At 47.5% G+C, this 26,143-nt stretch overlaps 1 protein-coding gene across 5 annotated transcripts in view; it reads left to right on the forward strand.

The window, feature by feature from the left end:
• Positions 1-23,866, forward strand: part of ITSN1 (intersectin 1) — a 247,605-nt gene extending 223,739 nt beyond the window's left edge. For 4 of the 5 annotated variants that reach the window (XM_084992010.1, XM_084992011.1, XM_084992012.1 and 1 more), the window contains 8 exons: positions 2,171-2,269; positions 5,955-6,122; positions 8,293-8,505; positions 9,743-9,864; positions 11,166-11,248; positions 11,561-11,644; positions 12,813-12,986; positions 15,882-23,866. In XM_084992010.1, coding sequence (XP_084848136.1) covers positions 2,171-2,269; positions 5,955-6,122; positions 8,293-8,505; positions 9,743-9,864; positions 11,166-11,248; positions 11,561-11,644; positions 12,813-12,986; positions 15,882-16,030 — 1,092 coding nt within the window. In that variant the 3' untranslated portion in view covers positions 16,031-23,866. The remainder of the gene's footprint in view (positions 1-2,170; positions 2,270-5,954; positions 6,123-8,292; positions 8,506-9,742; positions 9,865-11,165; positions 11,249-11,560; positions 11,645-12,812; positions 12,987-15,881) is intronic. The other variant, XR_014825148.1, reaches the window with a different exon arrangement.
• The last annotated feature ends 2,277 nt before the right edge of the window (positions 23,867-26,143 follow it).

The following is a 26,143-nucleotide window of genomic DNA, read 5'->3' on the forward strand; positions in this document are numbered from 1 at the left end:
CCCCCAGGGACCCTTTGCTGTTTTCCCAGTTGGTTCTTGGAGGGGCTCGAGCTCTAGGAAGCCTGCGGGTGAGTCTGGGACACCAGGCCCTCTACCTTGGAGGACCACAAGGGTCTGGAAAGCCATGTGTCCACCGAAGGACACTTAGGGGAGGTGGCCCCCATGCTGCTGGAGGCCCCCAGCTCTGGGCTTGCTGCCCTGGCACTTGGCCTTGGCTGGGGTGGGTCCTTGCTGGCCAGGCCAACCCATGCATTCAGCCCCCACCTCTCCCAGAGCAGGAGAAAAAGAGAATAAAATAATTCTTACTAAACAGGCACATTTTGATGAATGGAGGGCAACATCATAATACTAATTACCCTCCTTTGTTGGGGTACAGACCTTTCCCACCTCACTGAAGTCATGTCTGTGGAAGCATCACTGCAAGATACAAGTGCCATTTCTTCTTGGCCTAGTATCACCTGCCCTTATTCTTTCTTTCTCCACCTGTTTTTCAACATAAGTGCTTTGATTTTTCTATCCAATGACTGGGGCATCTGAAGTCATCCTAAGGGGAGAGATACTGCTAAGAAGCAGGCCTGATAGAGAGTGCCTATCATGGCACAGCGTAAACGAATCTGATTAGGAACCATGAAGTTGTGGGGTTCGATCCCTGGCCTCGCTCAGTGGGTTAAGGATCTGGCGTTGCTGTGAGCTGTGGTGTAGGTTGCAGACACAGCTCGGATCTGGGGTTGCTGTGGCTCTGGCGTAGGCTGGAGGCCACAGCTTCCACTAGACCCCTAGCCTGGGAACCTCCATATGCCACAGGTGCGGCCTTATAAAGATAAAAAAGACCAAAAAAGAAAAAAAAGAAGCAGGCCTGATAGACTAGAGTCTGGAGAGCAGGTGCCAGCCAAGGGCCAGGTCCTCCCTGGGCGTGTGGAGGATGAGTTCATCCCTGGAGGCACTTGAACTTCAGGGAGATGCTGACACCAGCCCAGGGAGGGGCCTCGTTGCCTCCTCCCTGTGGGACTCTGTCAGCTTTGAAGTGTCCCTGGAAGAGTGGTGCCCACGGCTGGAGCTGGTTCAGGTGCCAACAGGTCCCAGGGCTTAGGGTGCAGGTCATGGCATTAAACCTGACCAGAGCCCTCGAGAGCTTGTCACCATATCCGCTCTGTGATGTGTTGATGGGCTCACCGTTTGGAACTAGAAGGACTCTTGTTGATGAAACGGGTGGAAAGAAGGAGGCATGGATGCAGGGCAGAGATGTCTCAGCTTCACTGTCCCCACCCTGCCCAGGGGCTCCCACCCTCAGGGCAGGCTCTGCCCCAAACAGACAGGGCAATTCAGCCCTTCCAGCATCTCCACAATTTAAGGGGAATTTTTTTTTTCTGGAGTGTGTTTTTTTCACCTGTACAGTCCTCTGCTATACCAGCTGAGCTATCGATGGGTGCTGGAGCAAGTTCATTTTGTTTGTTGTTAACAAATTTTTTTTATTATAGTTGATTTATAGTGTCTTGTCAATTTCTGCTGTACGGCAACATGACCCAGTTATACGTATATACACATTCTTTTTCTCATGTTATCTTCCATCGTGTTCTATCACAAGTGATTAGATACTACAGTTCCCTGGGCTGTACAGCAGGACCTCATTGCTTATCTGTTCTAAATGTCATAGTTTGCATCTACTAACCCCCCAAACTCCGTGTCCATCCCATTCTTCCCTCTCCCCCTTGGCAACGACAAGCCGGCTCTCTATGTGGGTGAGTCTGCATCTTTTCTGTAGGTTCATTTGTGCCGTATTTTCTGGCCCTATGGTCTTGTGACTCAACTCATTCCTGGGACTATTGTACAGGTTTGGCCAATATCCAGAGGAACTATTCTCTGTGAAGCCAGACTCTCATCGTTGGAAGTAAGGAACCACGTGACCCATGGGGGCTCTGCTGAGTCTGGGAAGCAGGGATTAACCCCGAGGCTGAGTCACACCCGCCGTCATGTCCCCCTTTCCATCTGGAAAGTGCCTCTCCTGGCCCCAGGGAGGACCAGTCCAGCCCTTCCAGCTCCAGGCTCCTCAGTTGTCCCGATAAATGAAATGATGTGACCGGTGGAGAGCCCTAAATAACATCAGTGTGGATGTCACTGGCTGGATTTTGCAGATGTCTTAAGTACATTAAAAAACGTTCTTTTATTTCAGAGACTGGCCATGGACCCTCGCTGTAAGGGGATGCCACTCTCTAGTTTTATACTGAAGCCGATGCAGCGGGTCACAAGATACCCTCTGATCATTAAAAATGTAAGTGCCTGTCTTGTCTTTTCAAGCAGAGAAATGCTTTCCCAGAAGGTCAGGGGTCTGGGGTCCTGGGTAGGTTCCCCAGCCAACAACCTGTTATGTAGAAAGCATTTATCGACAGGCTGTAGCGGGCATCTGCGCGGTAACCCAGAAAGAACAGCTGGCTAATGGTGAAAAGAGCTAAGAATAAGTTGCCTTCAGGTCTGTGAGTAAGTCGGAACGTGAGAGCTCAATTCTTTTCCTAATATAGGCATGGTGACTTTATGCCTTGGTTTTCCTAGTAAGAAAGCGAGTAAGAAATATAATTTCCACCACCCATCTTCAGAAAGCTATTGTGAGATACTCTGTTGATATTAGAGGATCACTGTTCTCCTGTCACTTTAAGAAAGCCAATTCTGGAGTGCGAGCAGTGGCTCACAGGTTAAGAATCTGACTAGAATCCATGAGGATGTGGGTTCCATCCCTGGCCTCAATCAGTGGGTTAAGGAGCCAGCATTGCTGTAGCTGTGGTGTGGGCTGGCAGCCACAGCTCCAATTCAACCCCTAGCCTGGGAACTTCCATATGCCATGCGTGTGGCCCTAAAAAGCAAAAAAGAAAAAAACAAAAACGAAGAAGAAGAAAGAAAAGAAAAAAGAAAAATAAAGAAAGCCAATTCCAGAGTTCACATTTTGGCTCAGCAGGTTAAGAATCTGACTAGTATTCATGTGGTTCGATCCCTGGCCTCACCCAATGCGTTAAGGATTCAGCATTGCCGTGAGCCATGGCAGAGGTCACAGATGCGGCCTGGATGGGTGTTGCTCTGGCTGTGACGTAGGCTGGAAGCTGCAGCTCTGAATCCATCCCTAGCCTGGGAACATCCATATGCTGCAGGTGTGGCCCTGAAAAGAAACAAACAAACAAACAAACAAACAAACCAATTCCAAAAGAAAAGAAAAAAATTGAGGGTTTCATTGTGCCCCTCTGTAAAATGAGTGAGCAGACTTAGACATCCTCTGAGACTGTGAATCTCTAACTACAGAAAGAGTAGCTCCTGGAGAGAAATTTTAGATTTTTTTCCTTTTCATGGAGAATTTAGAAACCAAGATCTGGACACCAGTGTGCTCATTGCTACTAGGGTGTTGTTGCCTCTTGGGTCTCCCAGTGGCAGAGTCAGGAAATGTATGTATGTGCATGTATTTGTACACACAAATTTACACATACACACATGGACAAACATTTATATTTATTTCAAAATCAATATATGTACATTATAATATATATTAAAACCCATGAGTTTACACCAATACTTCCTGTTCTAATCTAATACCATGGAATTTATTCTAGCTTCCCCCTTTCTTTCCTCCCTCCTTCCTTCCTTCCTTCCTTCCTTCCTTCCTTCCTTCCTTCCTTCCTTCTCTCTCTCTTTTTCTTTCTTCTATCTTTTTAGGGCTGTACCCATGGCATATGGAAATTCCAAGGCTAGGGGTCGAATTGGAGCTGCAGCTGCTGGCCTATACGACAGCCACAGTAACGCAGGATCTGAGCCAAGTCTGCGACCTACACCGCAGCTCATGGCAATGCCGGATCCTTAACCTGCTGAGTGAGGCCAGGGATTGAACCTGCGTCCTCATGGATATTAGTCAGGTTCATTACTGCCTAGCCACAGTGGGAACTCCTCCTCTGCCTTTCTATATTTACAATTCCCTTCTCTATGAGAAGCCTGGCTTTTATTATCCTCAATATATTTACTTACTTGCTGAATCTTCTTACATGTAAGACATTTCTTTCCCCTGTAAGCCATCTCCTCAGTCTAACCCAGGCCAGCCCACAAAATACACTGTGGCCGTAGGGGCTGAGTTAAGGAATTAGTTTTGACAGAAGCTTTCAACCTACTGCTTCCTTTTTGTCCAACTTGACTGCTACTATTAAACTAACTCAGAGTTCTCATCATGGCTCGGAGAAAATGAATCTGACTAGCGTCCATGACGACACAGGTTCGATCCCTGGCCTCGTTCAGTGGGTTAAGGATCCGGTGTTGCCATGAGCTGTGGTGTAGGTCGTGGATGTGCCTCCTATCCTGAGTTGCTATGGCTGTGGTGTAGGCCAGCAGCTACAACTCCAGTTCGACCCTTACCCTGGGAATCTCCATATGCTGTGGGTGCAGACCTAAAAAGACAAAAAAAAAAAAAAAGTGATCTAGATCCATATGAAATGGACAGCAAATGATGCATTATAGCTACCCTGAACGGGGAGAAAACAATATACAAAACGGTACAGTGTGGTTTGTCAATATAACCCAATTTTTATTTTTTAAAATTATAGGTATTTATATCTAGGCAGAGTGTATTAAAGAATATGTAGACAGAGGTTTTTTCCAGATGGGAAAATTATGGGTGGTTTTTAGATTCCTTATAACTCTAAATTTTCTAAATTTTGTATGTTATGCAATAGTACTATTGCAATGAGATAATGCAATAAACCTATTTCCATTTAGAAACAAAACAAATGAATTCACACAATCCAGCTGTGTGGGCTCCTAGTCTAGAACAGTGGTCTTCAGAGTTGATCGTACATTAGAATCACCTGAGGAGCTCTAGAAAATTCTGATGCCTGAGTCCTCCCCCACCCCCAATGATTCTGAATGGTCAGAGTTGAGGCGTCAGGATTTTTCAAAGGGATTCTTTTTATTATTATTATTATTATTTTTAGGGTCACACCTGCAGCACATGGAAGTTCCCAGCCTAGGGGTCGAATTGGAGCTCCAGCTGCAGACTTACACCACAGCCACAGCAACACTGGATCCAAGCTGCATCTGCGACCTACGCCACAGCTTGTGGTAGCACCAGATCCTTAACGCACTGAGTGAGGCCAGGGACGCCTGCATCGTCCTGGACACTGTGTTGGGTTCTTAACCCACTGAGCCACAATGGGAATTCCCTCAAAGGGATTCTAAGGCACAGCCAGGATTGACCCAGAGTTGGGGTAATTGTTTGGAAATGATTGGTGAACATACAGGACCCAGACTGGGCTTCCCCCCCGCCCAAATCCTTTAAGAAGCTCATGGTAACTGCTGTCATTTATTGAGCACCTTCGAAGGGCCAGTTACTTTGCAAAGTGCTTTACTTGTATCAAGCCTTTTAGTCCTTCAAATAACCTTGTAAAGGAGGTGCTATTTGTATCCCCATTTTCATATGAGAAAATGAGGCTCAGAGACTTATGTGAATGATCCATATCATGACTGGTCAGTAGCAGAGCAGGGATTTTAACCAAGGAGGTCTAGCTCGGGAACTGGCACTCTTAACTGCTGGCTTGGAATGATTCATCCAGAAAAATGCACCTTTGCTAAGATGCCCCCATTAGCGTGCAGTTCCAGAGATGCACAGATGCCTGCAGCTGTGTGTGGACCTAGGAAAGAACCATTATCTAAGGAGAAATCCACATGGAATGTGTTATTGCTCTTGCTGCAGCCACTGCTCTCTTCATACCCCAAATATGGCAGCCCCTGCCCCCAAGTGTCCCCTGCCAACAAAGAGTGGCCATCTCCCTCCATGTCAAGGTGGATGCTCAAAGCTGCAGTTGCTCATATGGGTACTCTTCAAGAAAGGTCTGTACCATGTCCTGCCTGTGATAGGCCTGGCCCCTCCAAGACAGCAAATCCCATGCCCACTCACATTGCACAAAGCTGTTGTCTTCTGTTCTCCAATGTAGATCCTGGAAAACACTCCTGAAAACCATCCAGACCACAGCCATTTAAAGCACGCCCTGGAGAAGGCAGAGGAGCTGTGCTCCCAGGTGAACGAAGGGGTGCGAGAGAAAGAGAACTCGGACCGGCTGGAGTGGATCCAGGCTCACGTGCAGTGTGAAGGCCTGTCTGAGGTAGCATCTTAGGGTGGGGTGGGATTTGGATCTCCCCTGCTGAGCCTCTGAAGGAGGATGAGGAAAATCATGAATCATCCTCTTCTTTGGCCTCCAGTTTGCTAATTCTCTCTGCAGCTGCTTCTAATCTACTGTGTAACCTATCAACTGAGTTCATTTCCATTATTTTCTTTTCCCTTTCCAGCAGTTTTCTTTATTTCCTCTGATCTGCTGGTTTCCTTCTAGCTTGTTCCTTTCACAAATGCCCATGCTTCTCATTTATTTCCTACACATTTTAAATATATTCTCGTATATTTCAGAAGCTATAATTCCAACATTTCAGGTTATGGGTTTCACTTTTTTGTCTGTTGCTTCTGCTAGGTCTCACCACATATGTCTGTTTCTCCTATATACTTTGATTTTTGATTGTGAGCTCAATGTTCCTTGGAACTTTATCTGTGGCATCATTGAGGTCTGAAGTTGTATTCCTCCTGAAAGGACTGCTACCAGGATCACCCTACATTAAATATAGAGGGGATTTCAGATCATACTAGTATGCATTGTGGCTGTCAGCTTGTATGAGAGATGTGTTGTGGTTACAAATTCTCAGGGGGCATTTTTTACCTCCACTTACACCAAGTTCAAAAACAAACACGTTTTCTTGCTCATCCCTTCTGTACTGCATTGACTTAGCATTTTTCCTCTGGAGTCCAGATTTTGGGGATCTCCTGTTATATTCCTCACCTCATATGGGCCCTGGATATTTCCTATCTCCTGCACCCAACAGCCATTTATTTGTTTATTTTGCTTTTTAGGGCTGCACCTGGGGCATATGGAGTTTCCCAGACTAGGGATTGAATTGGAGCTACAGCTGCTGGTCTACGCCTCAGCCACAGCAATGCAGGATCTGAGCCTCATCTGTGACCTACGCCACAGCTCACAGCAGTGCCAGATCCTTAACCCACTGAGTGAGGCCAGGGATTGAACCCTCAACCCCATGGTTTCTAGTTGGTTTCTTTTCCACTGCGCCACAACAGGAACTCCTGCACCTCTTAGCCTTTAAAATGATAGCTCAAGATGACCAGATTTAAGAAAGACTCTGAGACCTAAGTCTAGCTTTGGGGCTTGTTTATCTTCCAGGGTTCACATTTTCAGGCTGTTTTTGGCCTCTGCAAATTTCTTACTTTGATTTTTATTTTTACCACCTTGCTTCTGTCTTAAAAGTGCAGTTCTATATTTTATTCAGTTTTAAAGTTTTTCATAGTCCCCTGATGGCTCAGCAGGTTAAGGATTCAGCGTTGTCACTGCTGTGGCATGGGTTCAGTCGCTGGCCCGGGAACTTCCACATGCTGTGGGTGGTCAAAAAATAATAATAAAATAAACATTTGCACTGGTCGAGTCAGAATCTCTGGTCCACAGACTGACGGAAACAGTCTCTCCTATAGTATTTGATTCTTTTCTTGTCCCTTATCTTTCCTTTAGTCTTGCTCACTCTGCCTGTTTTCTCTCCTCTCTCTGTCTCTGTACACACACACACACACACACACACACACACACACACACACACACATTTGCTAGTGTTTACCAAAATGCCCAGGGAAGACTATGTCTCCCTCCCTCCCTCTCCATGTAGCTTCTTCCATTTTTTTTTTCTTTCTTTTTTTTGGCATGTGGGAATTCCTGAGCCAGGGTTCAAACCTGTGACTCAAGTCACTGAGTGATAACACAGATCCTTAATGGGCTGCTGCTTTCTAGAACTAAGCAGAACCATGTAAGCCTGTGTGAGGCCATCACTGGAGCTGGCTCATGCCACTCCCAGCACAGCACTGTGCACACAGCACATACTCACCAAGGTGGGAGAGGGCTGAGTGTTTTCTTCCCGCTGCCTAGTTTCTGCAATAAATAAATGGGAGAAGAGGACCAGGCACCCTGAGACCCTAGCAGACCTCAAGAAAAAGCATTAGGAATTAAAACCAAGCCTCATCTTGATGCATGGACTATCCAGAATCATGCTTTGGACTGCTTGGCTCCCAAAGACACTATCTCAGTTCTTCAAAGTAGTCCTTGATTTGAGCCTAAGATATAGCCTCAGATTCTCATGGAGCCCCTGCTTTCAGATGCAGAAAAATCAAAATCAAAAAAATGACCTCACTTCATCGTGTCTTCTTTGGGTTTTGTTTTTCTTTCTCAGCAACTTGTGTTCAATTCAGTGACCAACTGCTTGGGGCCACGCAAGTTTCTGCACAGTGGGAAGCTCTACAAAGCCAAGAGCAACAAAGAGCTGTATGGCTTCCTCTTCAACGACTTCCTCCTGCTGACCCAAATCATCAAGCCCTTGGGCTCTTCCGGCACCGACAAAGTCTTCAGCCCCAAATCTAACCTGCAGTATAAAATGTACAAAACAGTACGTTTGAGTCTCATTTGCAATATCAGGCTTGGTGTGCGGAGGGGGGGACGTTTTCAAAAGGAGTCAGAGGTTGGAGGCTGTGGCAGAACGCGTCGGGGTGAGCCAGGATGTAGGGCATAGTTGCATAGTTCAGAAATATCCAAGAAGGAACAACACTCAATTTGATTGACGGAAAAACCCATGAGCTGCCAAGTGGCAGCTATGGGTCCCCGAGATGTGACAAAGGCGTGCCCTGCCCTGGTGGAGTTCGAGGGCTGGTGCATAGATGAAGCCATCATCCGAAAGCTCGAGACCAGAGCTCAAGTGCCCACCTCCCGAATGGTCCAGATCCCGCTTCCAACGTCTCAGAATGGCTTGGAACATCTGTGCCCCTCAACTTTTCCAGCAAAAGCCAAACTAAACAGTCAATGCATAGAGAATTTTCCTAAGCTGTTTATTTGGTCTGCGCCTACGTGCATGGCTGTAGCTTGTGTGTTTTCATGTCATGGGATATTCTTTTGCTAAATTTGTGTCTGTGGGGGTGATTTCACAGAAGAATTTTCTCTGAAGCAGCAGTTAGCCTTATTTTTGGGGAAAGAACAATGTACTCCCCCTATAGATTGTCACTAGCTACTTTGTAGCAACAACTTGGAGGGAAGGGCTTGGAGGTAGAGTTGATTTTCCTGGAGGAGACTGCTGACTAGGATATACCATGGGAAAAATAGATCCAACAGTTCTTTATTCTGGAGGACTTTAAAAACACCTGCAGAATGGAGGAGGAAATCCATATTTATAATTTTAAGCATCACAAAGTTGACATGAACACAAAATCATCATTCGGGAGTTCCCTTAGTGGGTTAAAAACCCAACTAGCATCCAGGAGGATGCAGGTTTGATCCCTGGCCTTGCTCAGTGGGTTAAGGATCCGGTGTTGCCATAAGCTGCAGTGTAGGTCACAGATGTTATCTCAGACCCAGTGTTGTGGTGGCTGTGGTGTAGGCTGGCAGCTGCAGCTCCGATTCTATCCCTAGCCTAGAAACTTCCATATGCCGCAGATGTGCCTGTAAAAAAGAAAAAAAGAAAAAAAAATTATTCTGGTACAGTTTATTGAGCCCCTACCCCCACAAACACACAGCCCCTCACCTTCACCCTCCGTCTAGTTCACTGAAACACCTGCTCGAAACACACACTCACGGTTTACTGGAACACGCAGATCCTGGTCTGGTTTTCTCATGCCTGTGCATTATTTTTTCAGCCTATTTTCCTAAATGAGGTTCTGGTCAAATTACCCACCGACCCTTCTGGGGATGAACCCATCTTCCACATTTCCCACATCGACCGAGTCTACACCCTCCGAGCCGAAAGCATAAACGAAAGGTAAGACCCACCTTCTCCCTGATGCTGGGCTCCCAGGTTCCACCAGGTGTAGGACACACGTGGGATGTTTAACTCATCAGCAGTTCCCAACATTCCCTCAGTTGCAGCGCCATCCCCTCTGGCTGGAGGTGGAGGTGGGGTGTGGGCGTGGGGGTCTTCATACTTTTTTCTAGAGCCCCTCAAAAGTTTGACCCGTGTCGTGAATTTTTCAAAATGAAGTGAATTGAAGTGAATTTTGCTTGAGAATTGCTTTCCTTTTTTCTTTTTAAGGCCACACCCAAGGCATATGGAAATCCCTGAGCTAAGGGTTGAATTGGAGTTGCAGCTGCTGGCCTACACCACAGCCACAACAACACCAGATCTGGATCCCGATCCGAGCCACATCTGCAAACTACACCACAGCTTGTGGCAACACCAGATCCACTGAGTGATGGAACCCACATCCTCATGGGCATTAGCTGGGTCCTTAACCCCCCACGAGGGGAACTCCATCCTTGAGAATTTTTTTAGAAGAAATTTTCAGTGTGCTTTGCAATAAATGGAGCACCTCAAGTTTCCCGAGGTGTTCCAGGTGGCAGAAACCAATAGGAAAGTGATTTGGAGATTAATTAATAGGACCACCCAAACCCCATCCTCAGCTGGCTCACTTGGACAGACATCCTGGATCCTAGAGCTGTGGTTATTTTTGCTTCAATCGTGTCTTTATGGCTCTGCCCCAGAGCCAAATGAAATAGATGATTTTCTGAAGGGTGAATTTGACACAAGATCAACTACATTCCAAGAGCATTTGTGCCAAGCAAGAAATTGGCTACAGTTATCGTGCATGTGGTTCGTGGAAAAATGAAGGGGAAAACATCATGCCAAAATGCTTCCCAGCCTGTGTTTGCTCTTTCGTGTAAAGTGGCTCCTTATCTGGGAGATGGTTTCTTTCCTTGGACAGTTTCGTAAGAGAGACCTCTGGCCTTCTTAGATTAAGACAAATATGTGAGGTTTTTCAATAAGGAAGGAAGAGGAGTTATTGCCAATATCTCCTCCAGGACAGCATGTATCATAATCGTGGATTCTCCCATGGGGACCCAAACACAGGTCTTGAGCACACCCATGAACATGTCACACGTGCCTTTGTTATGAACGGTAGACCTGGTTATTAGCACCATGTGGCATAAAACTAGACTCCCTTTGCTGAGGCTTTGTTGGAAACATCCAATGAACGAAGCAGAGCCCTGGAAACTGAATTTGTCCAGACCTGAAGCCTTTTCCCTGAGTTGTGTTTGGCACCGTTCTGTCTGTTCCTTTCCAAGGACGGCCTGGGTGCAGAAAATCAAAGCTGCTTCTGAACTCTACATAGAAACGGAGAAGAAGAAGCGGGAGAAGGCCTACCTGGGTAATGCCTTCTCAGCAGTGGGGCCGGGATCCCACCAAGTGGGGTTGGAGAGCCGTTTGGTTGGGTCCAGCACCCTTAGAGCTGGAAAAATGGGTCTGGAGGCAGAGGATGGAGGTGGGCACAGGGGGGAGGATGGGCTGCAGGGTGAGGAGCGGAGGGCAGATTCCAGGATTGAGGAATCAAGAACTGTACGTGGGAGGGGAACGGCTCTTGAATAGGGTCCAGGAGCATAGACTGGATCAGGAGGCAAACCGGAAACGCAGCGAAGGCTAACCGGAAGCATTTTTCATTGTGTTTTTCCTGCCGGCATAGTGCGTTCCCAAAGGGCTACAGGCATTGGAAGATTGATGGTGAACGTGGTTGAAGGTATTGAACTGAAACCCTGTCGGTCACATGGTAAGGACCCAAGAAGCCTCTTTCTAACACACGTTAGTTGTGGAAACCTTTTCTATGTTCCCCCACTCTTGGCTTTAAAACAGACACGTTATTTCCATAATCCTAAATTTCCTTTCAAACTTTTTTTTTTTTTGGCTTTTTAGGGCCGCACTTGTGGCATATGGAGGTTCCCAGACTAGAGGTCAAATCAGAGCTGTGGCTGTTGGCCTACATCACAGCCATAGCAATGCCAGATCCAAGCCATGTCTGACCTACACCATAGCTCATGGCAATGCCGGATCCTTAACCCACTCATCGAGGCCAGGGATCAAATCTGCTTCATCATGGATTGTAGTTAGATGCGTTTCCGCTGAGCCTATTTGATTTGTTTTTGTTTTTGTTTTGCCTGTGCTCTCAGCCTGCGGACCTTCCCAGGCCAGGGACTGAAACTGTGCCACAGCCATGACCCAAGCCACTGCAGTGACTGCTCCGGCCCCTTAACCACTAAGCCACCAGGACACTCCCAGACTTGGTTTCTCTAGAACTTGTTAAAATTTTTTTTATTCCTTTCCACCCTTTTGCTTTCCAGAGAGCTTGGAGTGGCTGTCATTTCACAAAGTCAGCCCCTCTGAATCTGTTGGTTCTCTGTCTGTGGATTCAAAATATTTGATTGAAAATATTTGAAAAAAAAATTCCAGAAACTTCCAAAAACCAAAACTGCAATTTGTTGCACACTGGCAACTATTTACATAGCAATTACATTGTATTAGGTATTATATATAAACTGAGATGATTTAAAGTATGCAGGAGGGTGTGTGGGTAGGTTATATGCAAATATACCATTTTGTATTAGGGACTTGAGCACTTGTGGATTTTGGCATTTGTGGGGGTCCTGGAACTAATGTGAAGATACTGAGGGGTGACTGTAGCTTTGACACAATCCAAGGCTAAGGTGGGGAGGCAGGAATGGCTTGGTTTTGAAGCCCACTAATGTAATCATTTAAGTATCATAGTTTAGGGATGATGCTGGATTGGGAGTTTTTGCCTGGATTCTCCGTTTTTATGCCGATCATTAAGTGTGGCTTTGGAGGGGGATGAAGTGAGGGGCATGGAGGGAAGGGCTGCCCCAGGGCTGTGACTCCAGCACATGCACCCGGCAGTGTCAACCAGCAGGCTCTGTTCCCTCTAGGAAAGAGTAACCCATACTGCGAGGTGACCATGGGGTCCCAGTGCCACATCACCAAGACGATCCAGGACACTCTGAATCCCAAGTGGAACTCCAACTGCCAGTTCTTCATCAAAGACCTGGAGCAAGAGGTCCTGTGCATCACTGTGTTTGAGAGGGACCAGTTCTCTCCAGACGGTGAGTAGAGAGTGGTCCCGAGGCACACTCTTCCCCCTTTCTTGTCACCTGGCTTTCATGGATAAACCTTTTCCTACCTGGAAACTTGGTGCCCAGAATTCCTGTGCTTCCAGCCAGAGAGATGAGGTTGGCACAAGACAAGACCTGGCCTCCCCTGGGAAGAGGCTTTCACCAGTGCCCGGGCATCTCAGAGAAGGTGGACAAAGCGTGCTTGGTCTAGAGGGGTCCAGCTTCCTTGGACAAAGACCATGGTCCTGTGCTTCCCCAAAGCAGGTAACTGCACAGAGGGCTGTATCCCAAAGCTTCAGCCCGATTCTTCAGTCCTTGGCTAAAGGCTATGGTGAAAATGAATAAAACCAGCCGGTTGAGTAAGAGGAACATTGGCCCACAGAAAGCATGGCAGAATCAATCAGTGCCTTTGGGGTGACTTTCTGGTTAATCAGAGGAATGGAATTGTGTTGAACACATCATCCTTTCACCCAACTTTCTGTTTCTGCTTTAAGCCTGGGGACAAAATGAGTCTGGCCAAGGAGTCCAAGAAACTTCTCTCTCTACTTCAACCCGATAAAAATAAGAGATCTTTTAAGATTATGGTCTCAACTTAACTATATCTAAAGGAGCATAAGTAAGTGCTGGGAGTAAGAGTTTAATGCAGGCATGATCCGTGCAAGGCTTAAATTGTTCTCTGTGGCTTTTGCTTTTTAGTACTTTTATATGTGAATTATCTTATGTCGTGAGTTAGTTATGGTCTGTTACTGCCCAAAGATGGTCACAAAACCAGCTTAATGTTAGAGCATGGCCAGAGCAATTTGATTCTCAAGGCTGGGCTCTTAACCATGGCGTTTCATTGGCCATTTTTTTCCCTTTTATTTCCCCGATACATTATTTTTTTTCCTACTGTACAGCTTGGTGACCCAGTTAGACATACATGTATACATTCTTTTTTCTCACATTATCATGCTCCATCATAAGTGACTAGACATAGCTCCCAGTGCTACACAGCAGGATCTCATTGCTAATCCACTCCATTTATTTTATTTTTTCCTTTTTACAGCTGCACCTGTGGCATATGGAGGTTCCCAGGCTAGGGGTTGAATTGAGCTGCAGCTGCCGGTGTACACCACAGCCACAGCAATGCGGGATCCCAAGCCACATCAGCAACCTACACTGCAGCTTGCAGCAATACTGGATCCTTAACCCACTTTGCGACTTCAGGGATTAACTCTGCATCCTCATGGATACTAGTCGGGTTTGTAACCTGCTGAGCCACAACAGGAACACCTAGCCATTTTTTATTCTGAGAAATACAGGCTTGAGGTTGGTTTTCTCTCTCTCTCTCTCTCTCTCTTTTTTCTTCTTTCTTGGCTACGCCGAGGCACACGGAGTTCCTGGGCCAGGGATCAGATCTCAGCCGCAGTTGTGACCTATGCTGCAACTGCAGTAACGCTGGATCCTTCAACCATCCAAAATTACACTGCACCAAGTCAGGGATCGAACCTGCGTCCGCACGCTGTAGAGACACCACTGATCCTGTTGTGCCACAGCAGAAACTCTGGACTTTTCTTTTTACTAGTGAAATATCATGACGCAATGGTGGTGGCTCCTCTCTCCCTCCCTCCTTCCTTCCTTTCTCTCTCTCTCTCCTTCTTTATTTTTTTTATATAATCTCTCTCTCTCTCTCTCTCTTTTTGTTTTCATTTTTGGCCACCCCAAGACATGTGGAGGTCCTGGGCCAGGGATCAGATCAGAGTCTCAATTGTGACCTATGCTGTAGCTATAGCAACACTGGATCCTTAACCCGCTGTGTCAGGCCAGGGATCAAACCCACATCCCTGCCACTGCAGAGACACCATCTATCCCACTGCACCACAGCGGGAACTCCTTTCTTTCCTTTAAAAAAAAATCTTTCATGTCTTTTCTCCTTTCTATTTGCATGACATAAATAGAATAAAGGTTCAAACATCCAAAATTCCACGACCGAAAACATGAATGATTCGCTCCCCTATTCCCTGATGGATGGATGCCCGGCCTATCATTTTTGCATGGATTTACTTACATATATGAACACTTTTTTAACACAAAGTGCATTAGACTCTACGATTCCTCCTGTGACTTGTTCTCTTCACTTTAGCAACACACCTTGGAGATGGTACCGTTCAGGTCTGAACACATGACTCTAGCTCCTTTTTTTTCTTTCTTTTTAAAAAAAATCTTTACTCGTAGAGCAGTAAATCTTCTGTGCTCTGCCTTTTCATTTCTTCTTCTCATCCTCTTGAGTGAGGTCTTTAAATGTTGTGCAGGTTTCAAACGGTGCAGCTGATGAGACATCTGGTTTTGCACTGCCTCCCAGGACGCTCCAAGCCCTTCGGACCTCCTGGGTGTGAGGAGAGTCTGCATTTTGCTTTCCTCCTAGACTCTCCTTGGGCCTCATCTAGTACCTTTTTCTTTTCACACCATTTAAAAATGGTGCTGTCATTGGAGTTCCCATTGTGGCTCAGTGTGTTAAGAACCTGACTAGTATCTATGAGGATGCCGGCTTGATCCCTGGCTTTGCTTACTGGGTTAGGGATCAGGCATTGCTGTGAGCTGTGGTGTAGGTCACAGACATGGCTCAGATCTGGCGTTGCTGTGGCTGTGGCGTAGGCCGGCGGCAAGAGCTCCAATTCGACCCCTCGCCTGGGAATTTCCAAATGCTGCAGGTGTGGCCTTAAAAAGCAAAATAAATAAATAAATAAAACCATGCTGTCATTTTAGTTCTGAATTCCTGAAAAATGACCTAACTCCCTTCTGGAAGAGGGGAGGGTAGAACAGCTCACTTGGATGCTCCCAATGTGCCAAGAACCCGCCTCGAGATGGAATCCTCTCTGAGCAGAGTCTGTGTGTTTCTCCTTTCAGATTTTTTGGGTCGGACGGAGATCCGTGTGGCTGACATCAAGAAGGACCAGGGTTCCAAGGGTCCCGTTACCAAGTGTCTCCTGCTGCACGAAGTTCCCACAGGAGAGATTGTGGTCCGCTTGGACCTGCAGTTGTTTGATGAGCCGTAGGGAGCCGGCCAAGGGTGCGCTTGGCCAAGTCTCAGCCAAGGCAGCAGGTGCTGTCTGGAAATGGCGTTGGTTTTCCGAGGACCACTGTTTGGTGTTCAGCCACAGAGCAACAGGACAGCAAAGACAGGCCCCTCAAAGTTTCTGGGAATACGTCTCGACAATCCTCCCCCGCCCAAACAATTTCTCATTTTATGAAACCAAACTGTGTTTTCCTTTGTTCTCACTGCAGGTCTCGTCATAGCTTCTAGGGTCTTTGAAAGCCCATAGCCCCCAGCTATGTTGAGTTGGGAACCTGGCCTATCCCTGGGCCTGAGGTTTGGGTCTGGTTGCTGTAAAATAGATTTACAAATGTGATGTCTATATTTTTGGGGAACTCATGTAACCCTCCTATTTCTTACCTCCCCCAGCTCACAAGTAGGTCCCGGCCCCTGATCTGCGATGCCTGGTCCCTGGTGGGTTTAGAAATAATCACGATAGTCTTGTCTTTGCTTCAGAATCTCACTCCCCCACTGGGACCTTATTGGAAGTGCTGCCCCAGGTCTGATCCCTCGGGAAGAGGGTCTCCTGATCAGACCGTGGTCTAGCTCTTTGGGGGGCTGGTCCAGGAACTAATCCAGCAGGTGTGTTGTTAGCACCTTTCCCGTCTCCTCCAGGTTTTTTTACTGGTAGATGCCAATGAAAACTATCCCTGGCTACTATTAGGCGATCTGATGCTGATTTCCAGCACGCTCGGAAGATGGTTAAGGAAGGCTGTTAACCATGAAGTTATGCTCCGCTGGATTAGATCACAGCAGGTCACCTGAAAGGCTACTTTACGGCGTTATTGGGTCCTGGTTGCCAGCCTGGTGAGAAGGTTCTCTGTTGGCTTGAGGGGCCTGTGATGTTTCGTGGCGGGAGTCGTGGCTGGCAACCAGCTCCGAGCCTCTTCTTGCTCCAATGCTGGATCCTGAAATTTTGTGGGAACTTTCAGCAGATGTCTTTGGTACGTTCCTCCAAAAGGCATCCCCAGAGTGTGAAAAGGAAAGGTGACCATCTGTGGAGGAAACCCGTCACAGGGTGGGGGAAAGACCCTCGGCGCAGGCAGGGCTCTCAGTGCCAGGGAAGAAGACCCGAGACTCTTTCCCCAAGCCAAGTACACACCCAAGCTCTCAGTGATGAGGAAATCCATGTCCGTGTTGCCAGAGACAGGAGCGTAGGACCACGTGCCAAGCTGTCTGGTTGGAGCTGTCTGGGTTTTTCTCTTTCGAGGCCAGGAGATAGGCTGGTTAACTCGATAAGAACTCACTTTGCTCATGAGAAGCGTGGGTTGGATTTTGTTCGCATGTTGAAGTTCTCATAAGCCCCGTTTGTTGTTCTCATGAAATGTTCTTTGCATGTTCTCTGATCCTGAAATCTAGCTTTCCTGTGCGAGGTGGTATTCTCTTTGGTTGTAGCCTTTCCTTAGGGTTATAGAAGCGCTTTATAAAGGTAGCGTCCACTTAGCAGCGGAGTGAACAACTCACTTTGCTGGGAACTGAATATGTCACGTCCTTCTTTCCCGTGAAAGCCCTGGCATCGTTCAAGCAATTTTTTTTAAAGAGTGTGCGTCAGAAAGGGCGACCAAGTTTACATTTCACACTTCTAAGAAACACTTTATTATTTATTTATTAAAGATAGCGTCGACTTTTGTATCAAGAACAATGGACAGAAGTATTTTTGGAAACAAGCGGACAACCCCTTTGGTGAGAACCTCTCATCTGGAGATATCAGACACCAAGGTCAACTTCAAGCATGCGTTTGTTTACCACCTCCCAGCAGAAAACATGGTTCCGAGACGTTAGGTTTGTTTTTTGATGTTCGGAAACCATTTTACATGAAATCTATGAAGGGACCGACAAGCCATGCTTCCCTCTTTCTATACCCAGCACAGCGTCTTCAGTGTGTTTATGAAGGACCTGCCACTATGGTAGAAAACGAAGGTGAAAATGAGGTCGTCCTGGGTCACCAAGCCCATCCCGTCCTTTCTGTTCCCCCTCTTCTGCGTTGACTTTCTTTGCGTGTGACTGGAGGGCATCACTGTGCGTGGAGGGAGGAAGCAATGGGCTCAGTGACAAACATCTTGTCTTTTGGGGTCCACGGGATCACCCACCCGCAGAGTCCCCTTATCAGAGCTGATGTCGCGTGATGTCGTGTGAGTCTGTTTTCCCAAGTGACTCTGCTGGACATCCCTTGGAGGCTCCTCCCGGGTAGCGATTCTGGATTAGTGTCTGTGTCCTCACTGGGGTCATTTGCCACGTGGCCTCTTGTACTTACGGAGGAGTGAGGCTGGTCCGCAGATCCCGCTGCGACTCAGGAGTCGTGCGGGAGATGCAGGCATGTGGGGGCTGCACGGATTCTCCTTCTTCGACCTCTAGTCCTTCACCACTACCTTTTGGGCTGCCTCGGCGCTCTTTCATAGAGGTGAAATGTCCCTGGCCAGGACCATCTGTCTCCTGGCTTTTTGCTTTCTCAACACAGGCTCTCTGCAGGCCCCTGCCTCCTAATACTCTGAGTCCAGACTTCTAGACACCCCTGCAAGCCTCCCCCTTCCCTGAGCCACACTGATCTCCTCGATGTCCAGCAAGGGGGCCTTTCTGCTCCAGGGCTGGGCCCTGAGGATAGGAGGACTTTTTTGCAGACCAGCTCTCCTGAAGGAACCATCCATATTCTGGTGCCCCCGGGGCAGGGTCTCTCTGGCAGGCAGGTGGGCAGCATCATCTGGATCCAGGTTGCCTGTGACCATGAGAGCCTGAGGCTGTGGCTCATTCAGATCCAGGGCTGGCCTGACGCAGGGAGAGAGACCTTTCTGGGCTGGGCTCTCCAGGGTTGCTTGAGAGACTGGGGCCAGGCTTCCCAGGTTGACTTCATGTAGTCCCCCTTGATCTCTGATGGCAGAGGAGAAAGCAGTGCTCCCATAGGACATTCGTGTTCAAGGGGGCATTTTTTTCTTCTTTGCTCTTTGAACAACTTAAGCATGACCTAAGTCTATGAAAGTACCTGGTCTTACCTGGTTGAGTAGCACTGAATTTAGTTGAGGAAAAAAAAAAAATCCCATCAGAAAATGGACAAATTGGCCATTTGCATTGTCTTTTTGACCCGGTGCCCCAAACTTCTGTCTCTCTAGGGGTTGCCTGGTGCAAGCATAAAGCCACTGACCGAGCAGGGACATTCTCGGATCCAAAGGGGCTGGAGAGCAAAGAGGCATGAATGAAGTGCTTCCGGTTTTATTTGAAAGGAGGCTTTGGAATCTAGTTGACAGTTTGCCAGTGCTCAGTATGAGCAGAAAAAGACTTCTCTATCTCTCCTCCGTTTTTTTCCCCCTAGTTGGTTGGGCTTTTCTGATTCACAAGAAGAATATTTGTTTTGTGTCTGTAAGGATTTTAAGAATTTCCGTGGGGAACAGCAAGTAGGTTTTCATTTTATTTCAGTTCATTGTATTCTCCCTTCTCTTTGGGGCTGGAGATGAGCTTCACAGCAGACATGGGCACTGTGACAGGGACACGTGCCTGCTTGACGGTGGCATTTCAGACTCGAGGGTCATGTGAGGTTAACGTTGGGTCTGCCTACTCCAGATGCACTTGCCTTATAAATTTAGAACCTTCTAGGCTGGAAAGTGAGGCGATGAAAACAGACAAGGCTGGCTCTCCTTCCTTGGCTTTTAGCATTAGGACTTTAATTCAGGCAGAAGCAGAACTGGTAGCAGAAACTGGTGATGTGCTGAAGCCCTCAGATGCTGTGGTCTGAGCTATCTTAAGAGGTTTTTTTTTTTTTTTCTTTGCCCCTCCCTTTTTTTGGGGGTGTGTGTGTGCTGCACCTGCAGCATATGGAAGTTCCCTGGCTAGGGGTCAAACGGGAGCTGTAGCCGTCACAGCCACAGCAACACAGGATCCGAGCCACATCTACGACCTGCACCATAGCTCACCGTAATGCTGGATCCTTAACCCATTGAGCGAGGCCAGGGATCAAACCCACATCCTCATGGATACTAGCTGGATTCCTAACCTGATGAGCCACAACAGGAATTCCCCTAAGAGGTATTTGGTAAACAAATACTCCCTTCTCTCTGTACCGAGGGGTGCGGCAGTGCCCTCCGGGGCTTCTCCAGGATGCCGGGAATGGCACAGGTCAGCTGCCAAGACTCACCCTGCAGTGCCCCGAGCCATGTTTTATAGGGGCCACTTTGTATGGTGTCAGTACAGTGTGGATATTTACCGCACTTGGAAAGCAGCCGTTTATTTGAGCTAGAGGAAAGGAACATTCTAGATCTCCTGTCTCCTCACCCTGCTTATTGTTAGATGCAGGATATGTTTGTAGGTCATCAGGCTCAGCTAAGCTATGTAACCTGCTCTCTTTCGCAGCCAAAATCTATTCCTGAGAAACATGGAAAACGCATTCCAGATGAAGGCGAGAAAACCTCTAACAGCTCTTTACCTGGGGAGCATTAAAACCCAGAGGCCAACAGTTGCAAAGTCTTATCTCTGGGTTGTGAGCTCTCAGTCAAGTTCATTCAGGGAGTCCCTATCCTGGGCCAGACCACCCTCCCACGTGGTAAGGAGGGGGCCTGCCTTTGTGGCTTTCACAGCCTAATTGTAGATCTAACTTTAAGGCATTTGAACAGCACCCAATGCTTGTAAAAATTCATCTCCACTTCCAAATAATTATTTCAGTGACATGCAGATTCAATCACTTCGTCCACTAAAAGGAACCTTCTTTCATCTGAACTTTGGGAACCAGATAACACCCACATAGTACATTTTTTTTTTCAACACTATGTGTGGTTGTCATATTTCAGGGTAAAGCTGCCCCTCCTGGATGTCAGGGTGTTTTGTGAGTTGTTTTTAATAGGATTTTGTTCTACTTTCTATACCAGCCTATCTTGTTAAAATCATCTGAGGAGGGTGAATATTTTAGGATTCAAAGCCCACCAAATAAACCTGCTCAGAAGTGGGCTTATGTGGTCAGCCTTGAGAAAAATAAATGAGTGTTTCTCAGATATCTGCTGAGAATTACCCAGTAACCAGGGTTTCTTTTTATGCAGTGGAAAGAATGCATATTTTTCTTCCAGAAACTCTGGTTTGTACTTTTTTTCATTTAAAAGAATAACATGCCTGTGAGGTTGTGTTTCTAAAACTTTCTTCCTTTGCATTTTTCCTCTCCTACTCAAACCCCTTATTTCCTCCTGCTTCTCTAAACAGAATGGGGGCCTGGGGCCAAGAGGGTGATGCAGGAATCAGAGAAAGGGGGTGGCGGCTTTGCAGTGCCTGGTTAAGAGCGGGGAGCTGCCGTTCTACCCACGCTCACCGCTAGGGGGCGATGTCCCTGCTGGAAACTTGCCGGTTCCAAGGGCCGATCCCAGGGCGCTGGCTCCACCTACTGCAGCTCTGGGGCATTGCTCTTGTGTAAATCAAGGACTTGGGGAATCTGAGAAAGAAGGCAGGAGGGGAAAGAAAGTTAGCGATGGACGCGGAACTCGAACACACCTCTCCTGGGATACATGGTGACACTTTGCCTTTCTCTGCTGCTGAGCTTGGAGCCCCCAGTGGTCCTTAGCCTTCCTGTCTTTTCTGCATCTGCTTTGGTGAAGGCCCCAGAGATTTGGGGGCCTCCGCCGTGAGGTGGAGGTGTCCTGCTACTGCTGGGCCCACCCAGGGTGAGTTCACTGGAGGAGGCGCCCCCTCCCCAACAAGGGTTCTAGAAGTCAGGTCCCCTCTGCTTGGTTTGGATAAGAGAGTCTACCTGGAGACTGTCACCTGTGGAATTTCAGATGTAAAGGAACTGTTCGGGGGATGCAGATCATTGCATGGGGTGTGTGTGTGGGCGGGGGTGGGGGGGGTGGTGGCCGTGAGTGGATATTTGGATTGACCATGAAAGCAGATAGATCTGACCCTCCCGGAGTTCACACTCATGACACGCTACATAATTTGCGGGCTGAGTGCAAAGTGAAAATGTGAGTCCCGTGTTCAAAATTATGAAGACTTTCGAGGTGATGACGGCAGAGGATTAGACCAGGAACCGGCCCTCGTAAGCACTGGGTCCCGCGTGTGACTGCGCAGGTCAGATGCCCGTGAACCCCGCCTTGGTCACATTGTGTTTTTAGTTGGTGTTCTAGGCAGATGGGGCTTCATCTTTTGCTTCTTCCTTTGTAAAGTCTCCCTGGCAGGGTGCAGAGAGGTGGGCCGATGAATTTTTCAAAATGTGTGCTTGTTAAAGCGCCAACGGTCTGGACCCGTCAGAGGGTAGGGGGCCCAAACCCCTCGTTGACAGATGCGTGGCCAGGGCGTGCTGCAGAGGGGCCCGCGGGCCTTGACCGTTTCACCCAATGACTTGAAATCAAACCCTTCCTTTTGGTCATTAGTCATCCACTGGGGGCTTTTCTTCTCTGAGCTGCTAGGACAGGGAGGCTTTTCCCCGTAATTTACTAGGTAATGGAGCGCGGGTGGAGCGGTGCTCAGTGCTCCTTCCCCGGGAGCCGGGTTGGACGCCGTTTCTCCATCTCCGATCCCTCGAAAGGGGACCGCCGGCTGCCTCCCTGCCGCTGCCTTGGCGCCCAGGTGGCAGGAGGGCTCCTGCTTCTGGGAGGCAGAGGCTTCCCAGCTGGGTTCTCCCCGTAGGATATCCGTGGCTTTGGAGCAGGGGGATGTGAGGAGAGAGGAAAGATCCCACTACCACGGGCCGTGGGGCGTGGCGGGGGTGGGGTGGGGTGGGGCAGCTGACCTTGGAGTTGCCCCTCCTGCCGTGCACTTGCAGTTGCTTTCTTTCGGTAGCATTTCCTAGACCTTGGCTGGACCCTCCCAAACCTTTGCAATTCTGCTCGGTCTTTGCTAGTCAATTTCACGTCTATGCACACAGAGCAATAATCCCATCTATGTTTCTAGATTCAGTCTGGGATTATAAAGTTTACGAGGTAAAAACATTCAGGCAGTGGAACAGAAATGTCAAATTCATCTCCTGTGGATTTGACAGTGTCACTTTGACTGAGATGGCAAACCCTAGCCTTGTTTCTACGGGTAAGGCAATCACGCAAACTACTGAACTTTCAGAAAGCATTTTCTAGAGGCGTTGAATTAATATTGTGTCAGTGTTTGTTTTCCTGAATGAATCTTTTGACTTACGTTTTACAAATCAACGCCCTTCAGATATCATCTGCTAAGGAGTCACAATATGGAAAGTAGATATTCTAGCAAGATCTTTGGTAATAGTACTTATTTTAACACATGCATTTAGGACATACATTGCCAAGAGCCCAAGTGTCTTTGAACCATAAAACCAACCTCAAATCTTGTCTGCTGAAGCCCAGCAAGGTCTGTACCCTTCTGCTCCCCTTCTTCAGAGCCTACCTGGATGGAGAAGTTGGCGGCCACATCATTCATGTCCTATTGCCTTAGCTAAATCAGCTTTCTTATCCTCACAGAAGTAGGCGGTCAACATAATGTGTAAATACATGTATACAGATGAGAATCTGCGGCGAAAACATCCTATGTATGATAATCAGTTCTCAGCTTCTGGTTTTCTGCATTTTCTACAGTTTCCAGCTAAGAATAGTGCAGAATTCCACTACATAAAGTGAAAAAGTTATGCTCTGTAGATGGTTTGTCCAGAAATCCCTGCTGTATGTTTATGGGAATGTCCATGACTCAATGTACATATGGTGTGTAAGAGGTTATGATGTTAAATGTTGCATAAACTAACAGATTCTGTAGTTATAAATATTTAACTTGTTATTGTAAACTGTGACGTCATTGAGAGATTATTTTTCTGTATGTATATGAGAGTATTTTAGGAATCTAATTTAAGTGCATAAAACTATAGAAAAGAAAATTTAAAAACCTATGCCAGGAGTAGGAAAATACTTAATCAGATTACTTGGGTTTGACCCAACTAAATTTCTTATATGAAAAAGAAAATCTGAGTGGCATATGTTAGGAAATCAAAGAAGTCATTTTGGGGGGGCATAGAATGTGATACATTTAAATGAAATGGGTGGTGTGGTGATAAAATGATAAGTATCCTCTAGCCATGACCTTGAAGGAGACCCCGGTGTTTCATTAAACAGGTTACATATTCAGGAGGGTGGTAAGTTCAGGAAAGACTGGAGGATTGAGAGCCTGTTTCCCATCAGATCCATATGATGTGCCCAGAAGCTTCTGTGGGTTCTGGCGGGTCAGTCAGGACTCTGGGGTGGACCCAACCATCCTTCTAGAGAGTTCCGAACATGGGAGGGAGGCCACCCCTTGACCTCCCGGTCACCCTTAGCAGTTCTCTTTCTGGGTAGATTCAGAACATCTCTTTGGTGTTTGCATTCTCCATGAAATTTCCTGGGGGACCCTCACTGCCTTTGCCTGGGGCATGGCTGGGTGGCTCGAAGGAGGGATTTCAGGGCTTTCTGGGCTTAGCTGTTTCTGGCATGTAGAGTAGGCAGCACAGAGCAGCCTCCTAGCTGCCTGTGTCCCTGGGGCAAGAGACCTTCCTCCTGTCCCCCTTCCCAGAAAGGGTCAGAGGTTCAGGCTGCATCTAGGGCATGGCTTTCTATCCTTTGGCACCAGAAATGTCCCCACCGGCCACCTAGGGAGGGATGGAATGCAAAATCCCGTGAACCTCAAGGTCTGAGGCCCCCCCCCTCCCCCCTCCCCCCCCCCCCCCCCCCCCCCCGCGCCAAGAGCTGCATTCAGAAGGCATTTTGGGAGCTGGCAACCCCGCGACTCCAGCCTCCGCTAACAGGCTGGGAGTGATGCATCAGTGACTAGAGCCGGTTCCTGGTGAACTGGGCATGTTGACTGTGGATCATGGTTGTGAAAGTTGAGGGCTGCAGCTTGAAAGGACACATGGGGAGTGTGTGCTGTAGGTTTCCACCTTTTCCCTCGACAAGCTATATGCTTCCTCCTGAGTCAGCCAACAGTCAAGGTCCCTTTTTGATACGCCTGAAATTGGCAAAATGCTAGAGTCCAAGTGACTTCCTGGATGTCAGGGGGAGTGGGGAGCTGTGATTTCTGGAAACTTCCTGGAATCTATTGTCATACAAGGAATCAGCAAATCACCTTGAGGAACTGTCTGTGTGGATGCAACTGACTTTATTCCCAAACACGGGGACATTTAGAGATCTCCTTGTTCACCGTGCCCTGGGAAGCCTCCTTGAGCCAGCCAGCTGACGTGGACAGCTCTGGTCCACCCACCCAGAACAGGTCATGACCCGTCCTCCTTAGCGCCATACTCACTTTTGCGGCTGGTGTGGCCGTAGGGCTGTAAGTGGGAATGATTCAGCCGGTCAACTGCCTCCTGGATCCTGGTTATTCCAAGAAAGTCTGGGGTCAAGAAAAGCCAGGGAATATGGGGTCCTGCCCCAGCAGTGCTTGCAAGCTATGCCAGTCAGCCTTTGCCTGTTTGGGAAAGAATGTATCAATCCTGACATGAGTCCCTTGTGTTTCCAGTGACAACTGGGTCACCGTGCTGGTGGCACATGGCTGCCCTCACAGCCCTGCCCAAGGGTAGGACTAAGCTACCCTCGATGAATGTTCTGTTGACTGTAATATACTTCGGTTGCCAAATAACAGTACTGTTTAATTTCCCATAAGAGGGAAACTATATTGTTTGATGTGTAATGTCAATGGAGTTTCTAAAAATTACTAGACACTATTATCAATTGTAGAATTATGTATTTGTCTAAGGTTTGATGAAGCAGGGCCAAAACATTAGGTTTCTTCTTTGTTTCAAGGAAGCTGAGGTTAGTTTTGCTGTTTGAGCGTTCCTTTGGCACCTTATTATGTATGACATGTTAAATTTTACCAATCAAGATTATAACTGAGGTTTTTTTTTTTTAAATTTAAACCAGTAGCAACATCAGTACAGATTGCTATTCCTGTGTATCTTGACTCTAAAAAGAACAATCTCTTCCAAACAATTCTTTGGTCATTTGGACCTGTACGGTTTAAATTCACATAGTTCATGAATAAAAGGAGAAAAACCAACCCTGCTACAGTGGATTGATTTGGGTTCCTTCTGCCCCACTTGCTTTTTTGGTTTGTTTGTTTTTTTCCTCTTTTTAGGGCAACACCTGCAAGATAGGGAAGTTTCCATGCTAGGAGTCAAATCAGAGCTGTA

This window comes from Sus scrofa, chromosome 13 (assembly GCF_054392235.1).
Source record: "Sus scrofa isolate SSC_HxYL_T2T_F1_AM1 chromosome 13, Sscrofa_HxYL_maternal_Yorkshire_Landrace_v2.0, whole genome shotgun sequence".
Lineage (NCBI taxonomy): Eukaryota > Metazoa > Chordata > Mammalia > Artiodactyla > Suidae > Sus > Sus scrofa.